The sequence below is a fragment of the Choristoneura fumiferana genome, chromosome 27, assembly GCF_025370935.1.
Source record: "Choristoneura fumiferana chromosome 27, NRCan_CFum_1, whole genome shotgun sequence".
In the NCBI taxonomy this organism is placed as follows: domain Eukaryota; kingdom Metazoa; phylum Arthropoda; class Insecta; order Lepidoptera; family Tortricidae; genus Choristoneura; species Choristoneura fumiferana.
Window position 1 is genome coordinate 4,384,295 of NC_133498.1, and position 19,855 is coordinate 4,404,149.

Consider the following 19,855-nt stretch of genomic DNA (forward strand, 5'->3'; position numbering starts at 1 on the left):
ATATATATATATATATATATATGTGGGCGGCAATGCATAATTCTTAAGTTTATGTATGTAATTTTAAGAGTAGTTGTAGACGAATGAATAATCTTAAGTGTCAATAAAACATATTTATATTAAGTTTATATAATAATATGAGTGGTATTCTTTGACCATTATTATAATCGGTTGTGTTTCATAGTATTATTATGATTTGAAATGTAAAATAACTGATGATGAAAATAATCAAATAAATTAATGAATACTGATGTAAATGATAATGAGCTGATGATTTTGCTAAGTTATTTATGTGTTAAAAAGAATGTCAACGAATCACGTGACGCGCGCACCCAAGCAGGTAGCGCAGGTGGTGCGACGTCGCAAGAAGGGATTGATAATGTCTATTTAAGTTGTTGCAGTTCATTTTTTAGTTTAGTTTTCTGTTAGACCTCTGAATGTAAAGTGGTTACTCTGCCCAATTTCAAATAAAAGTGCCTACAAGTGAGTGAAGTTCATATCTTTTACTTCCGCATTTCCTCATCATGAATAGTGACGAATTCAACAATGGGTCTACACCGAATGACCCCAAGGACCAGGCTGGCAGAGGGTTAGCGCCGACAGCAGCGGTGGGATCGCAATCTCCCATCTTAGGTAGACACCAAGCCATCACCCGAGCAGAACCTACCTTCAGCATAGACCAGGTTATGAGCCTAGTAACCACAATCACACAACAGGCTGCTTCAAGTGCTGTCACTGCAGCGTTGTCCGCTGCTAGTTTACCGCAACCTCCTCGAGAACGTGGAAATTTCTATTTGCCACCGTTTGATCCGGACGTCCGTTCCCATGACATTCGGGACTGGTGTGCAAACGTGGATGAGACTATTTCTGTTTTCGCCATTTCACCTCAAGAAGCGCGAATGAAAGCCATTCTCCAGCTAAAAGGAAGAGCAAAAGTGTGGGCCGATACATGGTCTCTGCACTCAACTACCTGGGAACAAGTTAAGGATGACCTGATCAAGACCTTCTCAAAGGAGTTCCGGTACGCTGATGATGTTCAGAGGTGGCGCAGCTACACCTCCGAGCAGGCAACGAGCTACGCCGAATACGCTACTACGGCTTGGACTTTGTTTAAGCGCGTGCGACCGGAAGCTAGTGACGGCGACATTATTGATGCCGTCATTACAGGTATTTATCCGGAGCATATTAGGTCCGAACTGCTACGTAACACGCCTGACTCTTTGCCTAAACTAGTCTCTGTCTTAAAGACCTATCGTAAACGTAAATTTGATGCCGTGGAGAAACCGAATGGTAATAATAGTAGTGCCAAAAAGTCTCGTTCCACGGAAGTAGTTACGAAACCGGAAAAGCCAATAGTTGTTTGCTTTAAATGCAACAAACCCGGTCACCGGTTTCGTGATTGCAAGGCCCCTGATTCATTCAAACCCCGAGATTCGATTTCGGTTCCTAGTTCCTCTAATGCTCCTAACGTAACGAAAGTAGTTGAATGTAAATACTGCTCCAAAAAGGGCCATTCAGAAAAAAATTGTTTTCGAAAACAAAATGACGAACGATTAAATTCAAGCAAATCTGTAAATTTTTGCAATAACACAGACCGCAGCATGACTACGGTCAGAATAGGAGAGGTTAATTACTCCTGTTTATTTGATATGTGCTGACTGCTCTTTGTGAGAGTGTAGAAAACATACAGCCCGCGCCACCTGACGCCAGAATATGAAAATATATTTCGCGCAGCCGCACAAGAGATCTGCCATACCTACTTTTGTCTTCTGTTTGAATTCAACCGTCAATACTCGACATATTGTAAATAAATATTTTCTCTCACAATTTCGTTTCGACCTTCTAAACTGGTGACGCCCTAGATTGGAAAAAAGACGCAGCCTTTCTTGGAAGTAAAATCAAGGTCCGAAACAAATCGTGAGTCAAATAAAACGTTTCAAAAATGTCGACAAACAAAGACGAATTTTCCAACGCAATGTCAGATGTCGAACATGAAAAAAATGACGACAATTTTTCCATTCGCAACGAAACATTTCGTGTTGGAGTAAAAATACCACCATTTTGGCCACAAGAACCAGCCGTTTGGTTTGCCCAGATAGAAGGCCAGTTTGCGTTGTCCAACATAACGTCCGACGGCACGAAATTTTTCTACGTACTTTCACATTTGGAACATCAATACGCAGCGGAAATTAAAGATATTATTGTTAACCACCCGCAACCAATAAGTACGAAAAACTGAAGAGTGAACTTATAAAACGACTGACAGATTCAAGAGAGAAGGAGTTGCAAAAGCTTTTAATGCATGAGCAGCTAGGCGATCGAAAACCTCGCAATTCTTGAGGCACCTTCAACATATTGCCGGTCCAAACGTTCCTGAGGACATCTTGAAGGCTATTTGGACCAGTCGCTTGCCGCTAAGTATCCAAGTGCTTACTACTTCGCAACCGCACTCATCATTGAACGAACTTGCCGAAGCAGCAGACAGAGTTTGGGATGTTTCTCCTGGATTAGCCGGTATGCAACAGATAGCAAGTACCTCAGCAACATCTGCAATGGATCTGATGGCTAACCAGATTGCCGAACTTACCAGACAAGTGCACGCTTTATCGACTCAGATGCAAACAAGATCTCGCTCTAAGTCAAGACGCAGAGACACGCAGCAATATCGTAGTCGCAGCAAGAGCCAACGTCAAGGCCGCAATCACAGCCGCTCGCAGTCAAGCTACCGCAAGTATCCAGTATGTTGGTACCATTCCAAATTCCAATCGCTAGCAACGAAATGCGTGAAGCCGTGCGACTTTGTTTCGGGAAACGCACCGGGCAATCGTTAATGGCGACCAGCGATTGTCACAGTCCCGGTCGCTTATTCGTCACAGATCGACGTTCAAAAGTGCAATTCCTCGTTGATACAGGAAGCGATCTTTGTGTTTTCCCACGATCTGAACTTCGCGAATACCGACCTAAAACTGCATACCAACTCTTCGCTGCAAATGGATCTACAATCAGCACATATGGTTATACACAACTCAACCTGGATCTTGGTCTCCGAAGAGAATTTAGATGGCAATTCGTCGTGGCTGACGTCACTAAGGCAATTATTGGCGTCGACTTCCTATCTTTCTACAATTTAGTTGTCGACTGTCGAAACAAACGCCTGCTAGACAATACAACGGCACTTTCAATAACAGCCATTTCTAATACCGCGGCGGACACTATATCTTCTGTCAAGACACTCTATGGAGATTCAAAATACAATGACATCCTTCGAGATTATCCTGAAATAACTCGTCCTCCTGGCGTTCATCGGGAAATAAAGCACAATACGGTACACTTCATCACTACTACTGATGGCCCACCGATTCACTGCTCACCCAGAAGACTAGCGCCGGACAAACTCAAAATAGCCAAGGAAGAATTTGAGTCTATGATCAAGAGTGGAACCGCAAGACCTTCGTTAAGCCCCTGGTCATCGCCACTCCATCTGGTTCCAAAGAAAGACAAGAGCTGGAGACCCTGTGGAGACTACCGACAACTGAATGCTCGAACCATTCCAGACCGGTATCCCATACGTCACATACACGATTTGCACATAACCTGGCTGACAGCAAAATTTTTTCCACCATCGACCTCGTTAAAGCGTATAACCAAATTCCAGTTAACGCTACAGACATCGAAAAAACGGCTATTACTACTCCATTTGGGTTATATGAATTTCCTTATATGACATTTGGTCTCAGAAATGCAGCCCAAACCTTCCAACGTTTTGTCGATGAAGTCACAAGAGGCCTAGATTTCGTATTTACATATTTGGACGATTTTCTGATATTTTCTAAAGACGAAAAACACATGAAGATCATTTAAGGCAACTGTTTACTAAGCTAAAAGAATACGGTATCGTCATAAATCCTGCTAAATGCACATTCGGAGTAACAGAAGTAAAATTTCTCGGATATCACATCACTGCTGAAGGTACGAAACCATTAGAGAGCAAAATTGAAGCTATTAAATCATTCCCAGCACCCAAGACTGTCAAAGAACTGAGACGATTCTTAGGAATGATCAACTTTTACCGTCGTTTTATTCCTCGAGCAGCTGAAATTCAAAGTCCTTTGAATAGACTATTGACTGGTTCTGTAAAAGGATCACATCCAATTAACTTGAAGGACGACACTTTGAATGCTTTCTTAGAGTGCAAATCAAGTCTATGTGAGGCAGCTCTCCTAGCACATCCTGACTGCAATGCAAATCTCGCTCTTGTCACGGACGCCTCGGATACAGCATTAGGCGCTGTACTGCAACAGAGAAAAGGAGACGCATGGCAGCCTCTGGCATTTTACTCTAAGAAACTCAGTCCAGCACAGCAGAAGTATTCACCCTATGATCGTGAATTGCTCGCAATATATAACGCCATTAAATATTTCCAACATTGGCTGGAAGCGCGAGTATTCACTGTCTTCACTGATCATAAACCATTATGTTTCGCTTTTACATCAAACAAATCAAACTGCTCACCAAGACAATTTCGCCATCTTGATCTGATTTCACAATTTACCACTGACATTAGACACATCTCTGGTAAAAACAATGTCGTCGCAGATACTTTATCCAGAATAGAAGAACTTGAAAAACCTGTCGACCTACTACAGCTGGCTGAATCACAAATTGATGACGAAGAGTTGAAACAAATTTTGAGCGGTGACACAACCTACAGCATCACACTGAAGAAAATGATGATACCTGGTTCCCTCACTCAGCTATATTGCGACAACAGTACGTCAACTCTTAGACCATACGTAACGCCAAAATTTAGAAAACAAGTATTCAATACCCTGCACTCGCTCAGCCATCCAGGAATTAGAGCATCTGTAAGGCTAGTTTCTGAGCGTTTTATCTGGCCGAATATGAACAAAGATTGTCGTACATGGGCTCGAGCGTGTTCAGCATGTCAGCGGTCGAAAATAACAAGACACGTGCAAGCACCTTTAGGGACTTACAACTTACCCAAAGTGAGATTCACACACGTGCATATCGACATAGTCGGTCCGATGCCGCCATCTCAAGGTTATCGTTACTGCCTTACAGCCATTGACCGATTTACACGCTGGCCTGAAGCTATCCCAATGATGGACATTACAGCTGAAACAGTAGCAAAATCTCTACTTACCGTTTGGATATCTAGATTTGGCTGTCCTGAAGTCATAGTAACGGACCGTGGAGCTCAATTCGAATCAGCTCTCTTCAACCACTTATCAAAGTCAGCAGGTTTTCAACACCGACGCACTACGGCATATCATCCTGCCTGTAATGGACTCATTGAAAGATTCCACAGGCAATTGAAAGCCGCTATCGTCTGCCACGCGCAAAGCAACTGGACAGAAGCCTTACCACTAGTCCTACTTGGTATAAGAAGCGCGTTCAAAGAAGATCTACAAGCATCATCTGCTGAACTGGTATACGGAGAGACTCTGAGATTGCCTGGGGAATTCTTTCAACCCAGCACAGAAACTACATCAGACATTACCGATTTCACCGCACGATTGCGTAACATTACCCAGCAACTTCAACCTGTACCTACTTCGAGACATGGCCAGAAGAAGATATTTGTATTTAAGGATTTAGCATCCGCTACTCATGTTTTCTTACGAGAAGACGCTCTACGTGGCGCGCTAACGCCTGCATATACGGGACCACACGCAGTTCTAGAACGAGGTGAAAAGATTTTTAAGATCAGAGTAAAAGGCAAGACAGTTACAGTATCTATTGACAGATTAAAACCAGCATATATGCTCGAAACAGATACTTCCTCAGATGTCATAAAGCTCGTACATAAACAAACAGCACAAACAGAGCCGAACAAAGATATAGAAAAGCAAGTAAAGCTTACTAGATCGGGCAGACAAGTTAAATTTCCTCAATATTATCGCCCGTAGCCGGTCTCTGGGGGGGAGAGATGTAGAAACACTACAGCCGCGCCACCTGACGCCAGAATATGAAAATATATTTCGCGCAGCCGCACAAGAGATCTGCCATACCTACTTTTGTCTTCTGTTTGAATTCAACCGTCAATACTCGACATATTGTAAATAAAATATTTTCTCTCACAAATTTCGTTTCGACCTTCTAAAGAGAACGCTTCTCTGGTTCGATTTCCGGAAAGAGAAAAACTGTAAATGTTAATTTCCTTGGCATTGGTGGTTGCCCAGTTCATTCAACACAGAGCATCACTACCATGGTAGAAATTGATGGTACGTGCGTTGAACTAGAGTTCTACATTGTCGGTGACACCCAAACACAGTTTGATATTCTCATCGGTTATGACCTTTTGCAAATCCCTGGCCTCAGTGTTACTTTAACGAAAGACGGTGTTTCTGTTAAGCGCGATTTCCTTATAAGTGAATGCACAAATCAAATCCCTTATCCTGAATTCCAAACCGATGTAAAAGACGGCGGATTACTTCAAAAACTTCACTCGATTATTGATAAATATAAAAACAATTTCACGTCTGGAAATCGTGTTTCGCAAGTGAACACCGGTGAATTGAGTATACGATTGAAGAACCCTGATAAGATAGTTCAACGCAGACCCTATAGACTGTCACCTAATGAGCGCGAGAAGGTTAAGGAAATGATTGCCGACCTTAAGAATAATGGCATTATTCGCGACAGCTCTTCGCCGTTTAGTAGCCCCATCTTGCTTGTCAAAAAGAAAGATGGTTCAGACCGTCTTTGCGTAGATTTCAGAGAGCTTAACGCAAATACTGTAAGGGACAATTTTCCTTTACCTTTGATCGCCGATCATATAGATAAGCTAGGAAAGGCACGTTATTTTACATGTCTCGATATGACCGCAGGGTTCCATCAAATACCTGTTGCTGAAGATTCCATCGAAAAAACGGCATTTGTTACACCAGATGGTCAATTTGAATATTTACGTATGCCTTTTGGCCTCTGCAACGCGTCTGCTGTGTACCAACGTGCTATAAATAAAGCACTAGGCGACTATAGAGACAATATTGCGCTAGTCTACATCGACGATGTCCTTATCATGTCTGCGACGCCCGAAGAGGGACTGCGTAACCTTGATCTTGTCTTGAGACGGTTAAGTAACGCCGGGTTTTCTTTAAACGTTTCAAAATGCTCATTTTTAAAAACATCTATCGAATACCTAGGAAATATTGTAGAAAACGGAACCGTGAAACCCAGTCCTAGGAAAATCGAAGCTTTGTCCAGTTCTCCGACACCCAAAAATGTAAAAGAGCTGCGTCAGTTTAATGGCTTGGCTGGGTACTTCCGGAAGTTTGTTCCAAATTTTTCAAAAGTTATGGCACCACTTTACGAATTGACCAAGTCAAACATGCCGTGGAACTGGACAGAGCGACAGGAACAAGCCAGGCAAGAGGTAATCAACTGCTTGACGTCTTCCCCATTGCTTACGATATTTGATCCGGAACTACCAACCGAGCTCCATACGGATGCTAGTTCCTTAGGGTATGGCGCCGTGCTGATGCAAAAACGTGATCAGAAACTTCACGTGGTCGGTTACTTTAGCATGAGGACGACCAGCGCTGAAAGTAAATATCATTCTTATGAGCTTGAAACGCTGGCCGTCGTCAAAGCAATTAAACATTTTCGCCACTTTTTATATGGTCGGTCCTTTACCGTAATAACCGATTGCAACTCGCTTAAAGCATCGCGACATAAAAGGGAGCTAACCCCTAGAGTGCACCGTTGGTGGGCGTTTTTGCAAAACTATCAGTTTGAGATAGAATATCGTAAGGGGGAGAGACTGTCTCATGCTGATTACTTCAGTAGGAATTCTATAAGTACAGTTCCCACTCAGCATGACACCGTGCTAAAAGTTATCAAAAATAACGAGCCACGATCAAAACCTCTTCAATTTTGTATAAATACCACCACGCTTGACCATAACTGGCTACTTATAGAACAAAAGCGCGACCCTATACTCAAAGGAATCGTTGACCAACTGAAAGCAGACACTGTACCACAAAACATAGCGAGTACTTATGTCATGTTGCAGGATAAATTACTCAGGCGTAAAGTTCAAATTAATAACAAAACGAGAAAATTAATTATAGTTCCGTGTAGTTATCGCTGGAATCTTATAGCTCACTATCATTCCACACTTCAACACTTTAGCTGGGAGAAAGTGCTAGCCAAAATAAGGGAACAATATTGGTTTCCCAATATGTCCAAACTAGTCCGCAAATTTATTGAAAACTGTGTCAGTTGTCGCATAAGAAAGGGTGTATCTGGGGCTAGGCAAATATCTTTACACCCAATTGATAAAGTCGCTGTGCCGTTTCATACCGTCCATGCAGACATAACGGGACGTATGAATGGCGCCCGAAGCAAAACTGAGTACGCGTTCGTTTTCATAGATGGCTTTACCAAGTATGTTCATCTAGTATATGCCAAAGATCGCACAACACAAACAGCTATCAAATGCTTTCAGGAACTAATAACTATTTTCGGTACACCTACGCGTCTCATTACCGATCAAGATAAAAGCATGACCGCGTTAGAATTTAAACAATTTTGTAACAAATTTCGTATTGAACATCACGTGGTAGCCAGAGGCGCTAGCAGGGCGAACGGTCAGGTAGAGCGTATCATGAAAATTATTAAGGATAACATGTCTGTGGTCGAGCTTCATGAGCCCTGGCATTCTGCCTTACAAGATCTTCAGTTAGCAATTAATTGCACTATGTCTAAAAGCACCGGTAAAAGTCCAATGGAACTGTTACTCGGCAAGAAATGTTCACCACCCGCCATTAAGCTCCTCCAAGTAGACGATGACGAACCTATAGAGGATATTGTTTCTGTTCGAAATGCTTCCAAGCAAAGGATGGACGAGCGATCTTTTCAAGACAAACTACGGTTCGACATAGGTAAAGCCCAAATCAAACCTTTTAAAGTGGGTGATTTTGTTCTTATGCGTCGTAATGAACGACTTACGACAAAATTGGGCGCTAAATTTGAAGGCCCAATGGAAATATTAGAAATATTGCCCAACGATCGTTATAAAGTAAAGCACGTTAACTTACGTGGAAGTTCTGAAAAGATTGCTAGCCATGACTTTCTACGTCCTGCCCCGGTCGGACAGTTTGATCCGTTTCATGAGTATGATGATGAGTCTGCCGTGTGGGCGGAGGGTGAAACGAATGGCAATAGTTAAAACTAAAAGCGTGCTGAATCCAAGGCGCAATAGCGCAGCCTTTTTTTTTTATATTATTATTATTTTGTTATTTATTTGCTGTTGTTAGTGTTTTCTGAACAATAGAGATAAAAAAAAAGAAGGTATTTATGGGTTAACATGTTTATTTTAAACAAATGTTTGCTTGTACATAAATAAATGACATGAAAGAGGTTCTGAGGTCTGTTCCACCTATCCACAACTCCTTCCTAAAAGCGCTGGCTTGCCAACAAGCGCTTCCTTTTCCCGGTCTTGAAGGCTAGATCTCAGTGGTGTTGAGTGATGCCTGTATTGTGTGGCTAGATCACATGATGGTTGATGCCCGAGTTGAATTCATGATTGGTATGAATTGTTTTATTTTCCTATCCAATTTGCCTTCCTTAGCGCTGGCTGGCCACCAAGCGTTTCCTTTTCCCGGTCTTGAAGGCTAGATCTCAGTGCTGCTGAGTGATGCCTGTGTTGTGTGGGCTAGATCCCAGGATGGGTGACGCCTGAATCTCAGCGCGGGGAGCGCGCTGGAGCAGAATGGCCGTGTGGGCGGCAATGCATTGATATTCTTAAGTTTATGTACGTTAATCTTAAGAGTAGTTGTAGACGATTGAATAATCTTAAGTTGTCAATAAAACATATTTTAGTATTAAGTTTATATAATAATATGAGTTGTTATTCTGACCATTAATTAAATAATTGGTTGTGTTTCATAGTATTATTATGATTTAAAATGTAAAATGACCGATGATGAAAAATAATCAAATAAATTAATGAATACTGATGTAAATGATAATGAGCTGATGATTTTGCTAAGTTATTTATGTGTTAAAAAGAATGTCAACGAATCACGTGACGCGCGCACCCAAGCAGGTAGCGCAGGTGGTGCGACGTCGCAAGAAGGGATTGATAATGTCTATTTAAGTTGTTGCAGTTCATTTTTTAGTTTAGTTTTCTGTTAGACCTCTGAATGTAAAGTGGTTACTCTGCCCAATTTCAAATAAAAGTGCCTACAAGTGAGTGAAGTTCATATCTTTTACTTCCGCATTTCCTCATCATGAATAGTGACGAATTCAACAATGGGTCTACACCCAATGACCCCAAGGACCAGGCTGGCAGAGGGTTAGCGCCGACATATATATATATATATATATTTATGTATGGCCACGCATAACTTTTTACAGAGTAGTTCGATTTTGATTATTCTTTTTTTTTGGAAAGCGTATACCCCGAGAGTGGTCCCATTTAAATTTCGAAAAATATTCCTACCCTAAGGGTAGGAAAACAGGGGATGATTGATTGTTCAGTCGCTGATTGTACTGTATGACCAGGCATAATTTTTTACAGAGTAGTCTTTTTTATTAGATAGGGTATAACTTGAAGTTGGTATTATATTATTATACATTTGGGAAACAAAACACCCCAAGGGTGGGAAAACAGTATAAAATAAAAACTTTTTAACAAAAAAATTGAACCGCCGAAAAAACTGAAAAGCAAAAAATGATACCTTTTTTGTTTGACCTTAATCTACGAGTAGGTACCAGTAGGAACGAGCCAGGAGGAGTGATAGAAGCCTATCAGGTAGACGACTATAGGTCCACTCCTCATGGCTCGCGCTGAGGCACCGACTTCAAACTGGTACCTAGATTAGGGTCAAACAAAAAAAGGTATTATTTTTTGCTTTTCACTTTTTTCGGCGGTTAAATTTTTTCGTTAAAAAGTTTTTATTTCTTGTTTTATGCTTTTTGTGTTGTGGCAGTAACAAAGTACAGTCAAACTCAAACGTAGCTAAACAGTTACTTTCGAGTTGACTGTACAATTAATAATATGCAAATAGAGAATAATCATTTAATTAATAACATCGGAAAATCCCAAGTTTTGCATGAGGAAAACAAACGCTAAATAATTGCCAACTTACCGTAGCACTTAACCATACGGAGTCGGCACAAAAAATACTAAAATATTTTAAATTAATAAATTGCCCTATACAAGTACAATACAATATAATTAATCTTTATTTTACACCACAATAATAAGCGATAACAGAAAACAGGTACAGAGAGAGAAAATTATGCAAGCCTTGTCGCTTCAGGGCGATCTCTTGCAGGCAACCTATTTGACAACAACAAGTTTTAGACAACTTTAATGTAAATACTTACGATTTCATCTTTGAAATTCCCTAATTCTTTAGAGCTGAGGAGATTTTTTTGTCAAGATATTTTTGTTAAATTATATGTCGGCGGCCGATCGTAAAATCCGCCAGATCATGAAATTCCTAGGCATATCGTGAAACGCCGCCATTTCATGATATTCCTAAACGTTGGCCAGGCATATCACGATGTGCCTGAGAAATAATACGGCAAATCGATTAGAGCAACGCATTCGTCGATATTCCTAGCTGTATACCGGGCACATCGTAAAATAGTTTCTTATTTGGCCACTGGTGGCGCTGCGTATGCAATGGCGGCCGTGCCCAGCTGACCGGCCGTGTTGTTTAGCGCGTGAAAAATGTCGGCGTCGCAATAAAATGATCTTTAAACCAAAAATAGTGATTGAATTAATAATAAATAATTCAAAATAGAAGTGCAAAAGAAGCTTTTGAACATCAGCTCCGTTCTTTTTATGTGAATCAAACGGATTCTGTGCACAATGTGAAAAAACCATGGACGTCTGCCGTATTTTATAGGTTAGTATTTTGTTGGTAAATAAGTGTTCACTAGTTGTTATTTATTTATATAGAAAAATTTAGGTACGACGAGCGAAGCGAGGAGTGGTTAGTATTAATTGTGATCACGACGCACGAGCCGAGCGAGCGAAGCGAGCGTGCCGCGTAGCGGCCGGCGAAGTGCCAGAACCGATATGGCGGCGGTTCATGATATGCCTAGGAATTTCATGATCTGCCTAAACTGGCCAAATCATGAAATGGCGGCGCTTCATGATATGCCTAGGAATTTCATGATCTGCCTAAACGTCCTTAGGCAAATCGCTAAACGGTGAGTTATGAACGATATGGCGGATGTCCCTTAGCCAATTCATGAAATGGCGGCATTTCACGATATGCCTAGGAATTTCGTGATCTGGCGGATTTTACGATCGGCCGCCGACATATATAAAAAAATATTTAAAGTTTTTTGCCTCCTTCGGTACAAAAACTCAACTTTTTTCTTAAAAATATAAAATATGTAATGTTGTCCTTTTTTTGATGTGCTAATTTTCGGCAATTTATTTATTTCATTCTTTTTACAAGTGTTTTTTTTTCACACTATTCATTATTAATTAATCTGTTTGTTTGTAACATTTTCACGTCTAAACCGCTGAACCGATTTATACGAAATTCGGTGTCCACATAATTTGAGTCCCGGGGAAGGATAGAGGACAATTTTTACTTGGAAAATTGCATACAATTCTTATGGGATAGCGATGAACTAATTCTACTCGCGAGAAATTATTCGGAGTCGCGGGAAACAGCTATCAAAAATAAATTTGTTTTAATGTCGCCTCCGTTTGGCTTAGTGCTCTAAGCAGAGCACAGTATTACGTAAACCACTACATTTTCACTAATACAATCATGCAGACGGTAGGAAAGCACGCGATTTTGTTGCGAATTTTTTTACTGTGTTTAGTGGCTACTGGCTATTACGACTGTACATGTGTTAATTTTGATTTCCATTCAAAGTCAAAGTCAAAATATTTTTATTCAATTTAGGCTATAACAAGCACTTATGTATGTCAATGTACTACCACTGTTGAGCAGGTCGTACTGAGAGCAAAACATCCTGTGTTGCATTTAGTCTTTAGGTATAATGTCCGTGTAATGAGGTTTAATGAGAAGGACCGCAGGGAAGAAAACCCAGGGAGCAACTAAGCAAAGCTTGTACTATGGATACTAGGCAACTGATAAATATACATAGATAAATACATACTTAGATACATATTACACACCCAAGACCCGAGAACAAATATTTGTATTATTTGTACAAATATCTGCCCGGCCGGGAATCGAACTTTGTTATGAAGTTAATTTCTCCAAGATACTAGTAACCTAATTCTTACTCAAAAATACAAACTGAAACATAGATGCACAGAAAAACCAGAAAAACCGGCCAAGAGCGTGTCGGACACGCTCAAAATAGGGTTCCGTAGCCATTACGAAAAAATTAAGTAATATTTTTCTAAGGATTTCGTATTTTATACGGAATCTTTCAAGTTTAGGTATATTTTATACCTTAGGCTGCTATTTAAGAGTAAAACTACTAATAATTCTCAAGCAAACTTAGCCGTTATAGTTTTCCTTGAAAGTTTGATATACTTACTACCATCCTGAATTTTTTCAAATTTTTCCACCCACCGGTTTAGATTTAAGAGGAGGGGGACGCTCGATTTTCATGAAATTTTGCACTTTAAAGTTGAATATTTCGCAAACAAATCACTGAATCGAAAAATCGACTATGCAACAATACCCCACACTATAGGGTTGGATGAGAAAGAAAAAATCACCCTCACTTTACGACTATGGGAGGTGTCCTAAAAAAAATTTTTTTTAAATTTTATTGTACCATTTTGTCGGCATAGTTTACATATATATCCGTGCAAAATTACAGCTTTCTAGCATTGATAGTCCCTGAGCAAAGCCGCGGACGGACGGACAGAAAGACAGACAGACATGGCGAAACTATAAGTGTTCCGTTTTTTCCATTATTTTGGCTCCGGAACCCTAAAAAACAATTAAGAATTAAGATAATTAATTATGTGCAGTAAAACAATGCAAAGGTTCTTAATTTGACGTTTTTTAATATCCGTAGCGTTTTTAATTTACACCATGTTTTTGCAAAAGAATGTGAGTTTTTATGATGTTTCTCCTATGTGCCATGTCAATGTCACTCGACAAGTTTGTAAATTTGAGCTTTAAAAATGACTGTGAAGTTATTATAATAATATTATAATGCATAAAAAAAACAAAATTAATTTGATAAATTCGTTTTTTTTTTTAATTAATTTTGCCACAAATTTAATTATTTAACAACACAGGGCAACAGTTTGTCTCAACTAAATACGTATGCACGTCAGCACTGAGCGATGCATACCAAGGAGTACACGTATCTATATTAATAATTTCGTCAAGGGGTACGGTAGACTCGAACGAAATGCACATCAAATTGAAGAGCGTAAAAAATTAGTCGATCCGAGTCGACAACATATATCCGCAAAATTCGGATTATGGAGAATTTCGTTAAATTCTAATGGCACTGACAAACAAACCGCAGTCGCCATCTTGGGTAGTTAATAAACGTTCCGTTTCATACTAGCTAGCTCTTAGATACGGCTCGCCTTCAACACATCGCGTGCGTCACGCCAAAAAAGTATCCATTACAAAGAACTGTGACTCATGTGACTGTGTAAAACGAAACGTCTTGCCGGAAAACTTGAATGGATCTTATCAAAACTCAAAACTATCACCAACTACCTTCAACTATAACTATCTTCAGTTGTTGACGTTTGTTCCGAGTCGACAACTTGTAGGTAGAAAATTCGGATTTAGCGAGTATTTTCAATAAAAAATGGAATAAATTACTGAGTATATATAATGGCGTTGCGAAGTAAACATGTCAAAGTCATCACATCAAAGTGGCGTGAGTGTCACGTCATCACGTGTCACAGGTTTGCATTTCGTTCTCCATTGTGACCTTTTAAGGGCCCCACACACGGTACGATTCGTCGATTTTCATCAGATCGATCGTACAGACGGATCGTACCTTATATGGGGCCCTTTAGGTCTAATTTCTTTGATTATGAGACAGACATACGTAGTCGGTCCCAAAGTTCTGTCACTGGCACATTATTTTTAAATTTAAAATATGATTTTAAGAAAATTTGATTGAATTCCATTTTTGAATGTTTGTCAATTATTTTAAAACAATAAACAGTCATTCGCTGCAATTTCTCACGATGGAGTGGACGTTGAAAGAAACCGAATAGCTGTTTTAGCATGCACCGCTGTGGGCACTCGCCAAGTACCATTTTCAAGTTGCTCAAAAATGTAAATATAACGCTTAGGTTTGTGTACCGTACGATTGACAGGTACAATGAAGTCTCCAGTGTTGAGGACAAGAAAAGAATTGGCCGGCCTCGCTCCGTACAAACACCAGCAGTGATCAAAGCGATCAAGGCACGCATAGCAAGAAATCCTGTCCGAAAACAGAAGTTGATGGCTTTGCAGATGGTCCGAGTCGACAACTTGTAGGCGGAAAATTCGGATAATCGAGTATTTTCAATATAAACTTGAATAAATTACTAAGTATCTATATTAATAATTTCGTACCGGTCTACGGTAGACTCGAACGAAATGCACATCAAATTGAAGAGCGTAAAAAATTAGTCAATCCGAGTCGACAACTTGTAGGCGGAAAATTCGGATAATCGAGTATTTTCAATATAAACTTGAATAAATTACTAAGTATATAATGGCGTTGCGAAGTAAACATGTCAAAGTCATCACATCAAAGTGGCGTTACTGTCACGTCATCACGTGTCACAGGTTTGCATTTCGTTCTCCATTGTGACCTCTTAAGGGCCCCACACACGGTACGATTCGTCGATTTTCATCAGATCGATCGTACAGACGAATCGTACCGTATATGGAGCCCTTTAGGTCTAATTTCTTTGATTATGAGTCAGAGACATCATAGTTATTTGGGCAAATAAGATTTAGGAGAAATATCTATTGGTGAAATACCGATACGTAGGTTAGCCGTTAAAGTGTTTGTGATAATAATTAAGGCTGGGAATATACGTCAGATTTTTCGATAAGTACGACAGTCTTTACTGGTAATTTTTTTTTCAATTATAATAATAGTTAATAATAATTATGAGTCTACATTTTACCCGAGCGAAGCCGGGGTTTCATCTAGTTTTGCAATAAAATGCAACCCGTATCACACACAAATAACTAGAACAATATTACCTAGAATGATAGAATCTTTCCAATCGTAAGGTAAAAAAATAAATACTTATATAAAATTTAAACTGTTTATTATAAATCAGTATAACATTACACAATTTTATAATTACTTAGCTAATAATCTTTATTATTTAAGATTTTATAACTAAGGAGTGCGAAGGACGGGCGAGCCCTCATCTATAATTTAACTTAAATTAAAAAAAATACCAAAAAATATGTTCGTGAGAACCCTTCGACAGATTCAGTGTTGAGCTAGGTAGGCCCAGGTCGTCCTAGATATTTGGCTTTTCAGGCATTTCACTTCAAACATATTACAAGTCTATCTTACCTTGTTCCTTTCCTTTGACGCAGGACACAAGCCGAAACTGGAATCACACACCAATGTCTTTTGTGGTTCATAAAAAATAGTTCCTGCTGGCTAGCACACACAAACAAACACATAAACAAAGTTCTTAGTATGAAGGATCAATAAAACTGTCCGTATGCAGTAAAAATCCGCCGCAATGATCTAATTAATTTTTGCTTTTAGGTAACCTAAGTTAACTCTAACTGCAGTAACTGGAGTTATAGGGGGGGGGGGAGCTATTTCTAATAGTGGATCATCCTACGGCTGGAATGATGATGATGATAGGGAAGGAGAGATGTATACTACCCAAAATAAAATAGAAGCCACGGAGTTTTAATGATAAAGCAAAAATATTAATAAATGTTATTCTTTAGAAAATGCTCTTTATTTTATTTTTTATTTGTTTTTCCCATGTTGCCATGAATAAAAGTTTTCTTTCTTTATGAACTTTAATACAAAATAAAGTTTCAAAAAAGTAATGTATTTACTAAATTATTTATAATAAATCATAAATGTCCGCAAAGTATTTTAAACAAACAAACAAACAAAGACTTTATTTTTGCTATAACCACAGGCTATCACATCATTACAGCACAGAAATCTCAATTTTTTTCATGTTTTCTAAAACTTGCGGTCAAATAATACCTTGTCCAAATAAATTTGAAACCGAGCGGTTACATAAAACGTCGCGTCACACACATTTATGTAACCAGTTACCGAGCTAGGGGGGATCCAAGAGTCATACACACAGCCAGTCCGCGACCAACCGCCGCCCGCGACGCACGCCATACCTATCAAACAAAATTAAAAAAAAACATGCAAACTTTTTTATAAAAAAAACTGTCAAAAACAAACATGTTTCAATATTGAAACGTGCAACGCGATTTTTATACCAAAAGTGCGTATAAAATGAAAGTGAAACTTCAGGTGCAGTGACCGATTCAATATGTTGAGCGAAAAATGGAAAGTGTTTGTGTGTCTAGCTACGTTAGTGGTCGCGGGCGAGTCGAGCCGGGCGCTGAGCCTAGTCCAGGACTCCTATAGGCCCATGTTCATCCAAAAATACAAGCCTAGACGCTCTAGAGTCTTATTCCTTGACGACCACGAGAACTATCAACCCGTAGGTCGCGGCGAAATAGATTTGACTTTAGAAAAAGTGAACTCGAAAATAAAGTTTGACGACGCTTCCGACTATGACTTCACATCTCCTGAAGTAACGGAATCTCCGAAAATAGAGGAATATCCTTCTGGTAATGAGCGTTTTATGAACCAAGGATACGACCCTTTCAATATCCTCAGTATTACCAAGGAAGGTTCGGGCGGTATGCACCAAACTTTAACATAGAGCCTTACCATGTCCCATTTTCGCCAGCTGTTCGTAATAGTTTTTACGCCCCGAACACCGGCTGGAAAAGCGAGAAGTCCTCGCGTAGTATTCCCTTACAGTGACGTTAACGTGCTTACTAACTCTCATGCTGGACCAGCGCCTTTTAATGACAATGTAGTGTTTAAAGAACAGAGTTTCGTGAATGATGTTGGTGAGAATGACTTGGCGTTGCAAGATGACAACAACGCTGATGCTTTCGCGGAGAGAGGTGAGTTTATTGTTCGATAAGGTAGATGTCCTAGTGTTCGTCAGTGTCCCAGTAGTTGGCACCTTTAATTTTATGTCATCAGGAATAGGTGACAGTAGGGTGTCATCTACTGGGCATAGCATGTCAGATACTAGGACGTTTACCGCTCTTTTAAAATAAAAAAACAAAACGTACAGTAGGTACAGTTAACAAAACGTATCGTCAGCAGAAAACTTTTGTTAAAACAGAATATGCAAGTCAAATTTCATCCACTTCATGAGATCGAATTTCCTGAAATTTGGCACGGATATTGTACAGTCGAACAAACTGATTCACGCACCAGGGTGAAACCTTTTAATAATCAATTTCACTATGATTTCCTTGACTAAAGTATGGGATGCCACATGACATTAGTAGCGCAAAGGTTCCACCCTAACGTCATATTCACATTTCAAGCATTTGCATAATATGAAATTATAGTGCAATTGAGTATGAAAAGGTCCCACCTTGGTACGCAATCCAGTTTTCTCGACTATAGTTTGGATTATATTTGCAAGTACGGTCAACAAAAAACGTAGTTAATTATATATATGAAATTTTAACAGAAACTATTTTTAGTAGCCCTAGCATCCCTAATTTTACGACACTTTTAGGGTATTTTAAGACGGACAAATAAATTTATTATGAAAACATTACACAACTCACACAGAAGTCATTACGCGTAATATTCGTAAGATTGATGATTCCAAAATGACGTTTCAGATCTCTAATGATACTCGTGACGTGATGACACAACAGACTGTACAATGACTGTATTAGATTAGATTAAAAAATGCTTTAGACTGTATAATAGGTAATTCAGTTTTTTTGAAATGTATTGTTATTGAAGTGGCATTTCTATAATTTAGCGACAGTGAATCCTTATTTGATTATTTGGGTAATTTATTTGACTGAAATACTTTTGCTCGAAGTAACGTTTAAAGGCACTTTTGTTTCATATAAATATTTCTTTTGTTAAACATAATAAACGCTGTATGGACAATGATTTAACAAGGCACTTAAAATTTATTATGAAAAGTACTGGTGAATTAATTAGATTTTTTTAAGACACTAGCCTATTTCATGCACTTAAATAATCTAAAAGTAAGGTACTACGACACCCTACTGTCACCTATTGCTTATTTCATAAAATTGAAGGTGCCAACTACTGGGACAGTGACGAGCACTAGGACATTTACCATATCTCTGCCGTGATACACGCTCAATGCTTTAAAAAGTGATATTTTCATTAAACAGGTAATAATTTTAGATTAGACATTCCATGTCTTGATATACTTAACGCAGCGCACAAATTCTCGAATCACGTGTTCTTCGCTTTGTCACGGACAGTTTTTACACAAACGAGGCTACAATACGCGCTTTGCTGTAATAAAGCCTTTCATTTGAAATTCTTCACGAGCTTACGGTAAACGAAAATAATTATCATGAGGAAACCTGGACAAACCAGTGAAGCAATTCAATGGTGTGTGTGAAGTTCCTAATCCCACACTGGGCCGACATTAGAACTACGGCCCAACTCTCATTCTGAGAGGAGGCCTGTGCCCAGCAGTGGGACTTATATAGACCGGACATGATTCTGTAAGTAGGCCACCGAGGCTCTTTTACACGTTTTTTTTCTAAACTACCAGCGCTTTCGGAAAGACCATCATTGCCAAGAAGAATTACAAAAAACTTGGCAGAAAGTCATTTTTTAAATAAAATATAAGCGCAAATTA

General features: G+C 39.4%; 1 protein-coding gene across 1 annotated transcript; it reads left to right on the forward strand.

Annotated features, from left to right (window-relative positions):
• The first annotated feature begins 273 nt into the window (after positions 1-273).
• LOC141443198 (uncharacterized) lies at positions 274-18,850 on the forward strand. The gene is made up of 5 exons (XM_074108410.1): positions 274-1,160; positions 8,654-9,173; positions 17,631-17,828; positions 17,991-18,101; positions 18,843-18,850. Exons 1-5 carry the CDS (start codon positions 525-527, stop codon positions 18,848-18,850), a joined length of 1,473 nt encoding a protein of 490 aa, XP_073964511.1. The 5' UTR covers positions 274-524.
• The last annotated feature ends 1,005 nt before the right edge of the window (positions 18,851-19,855 follow it).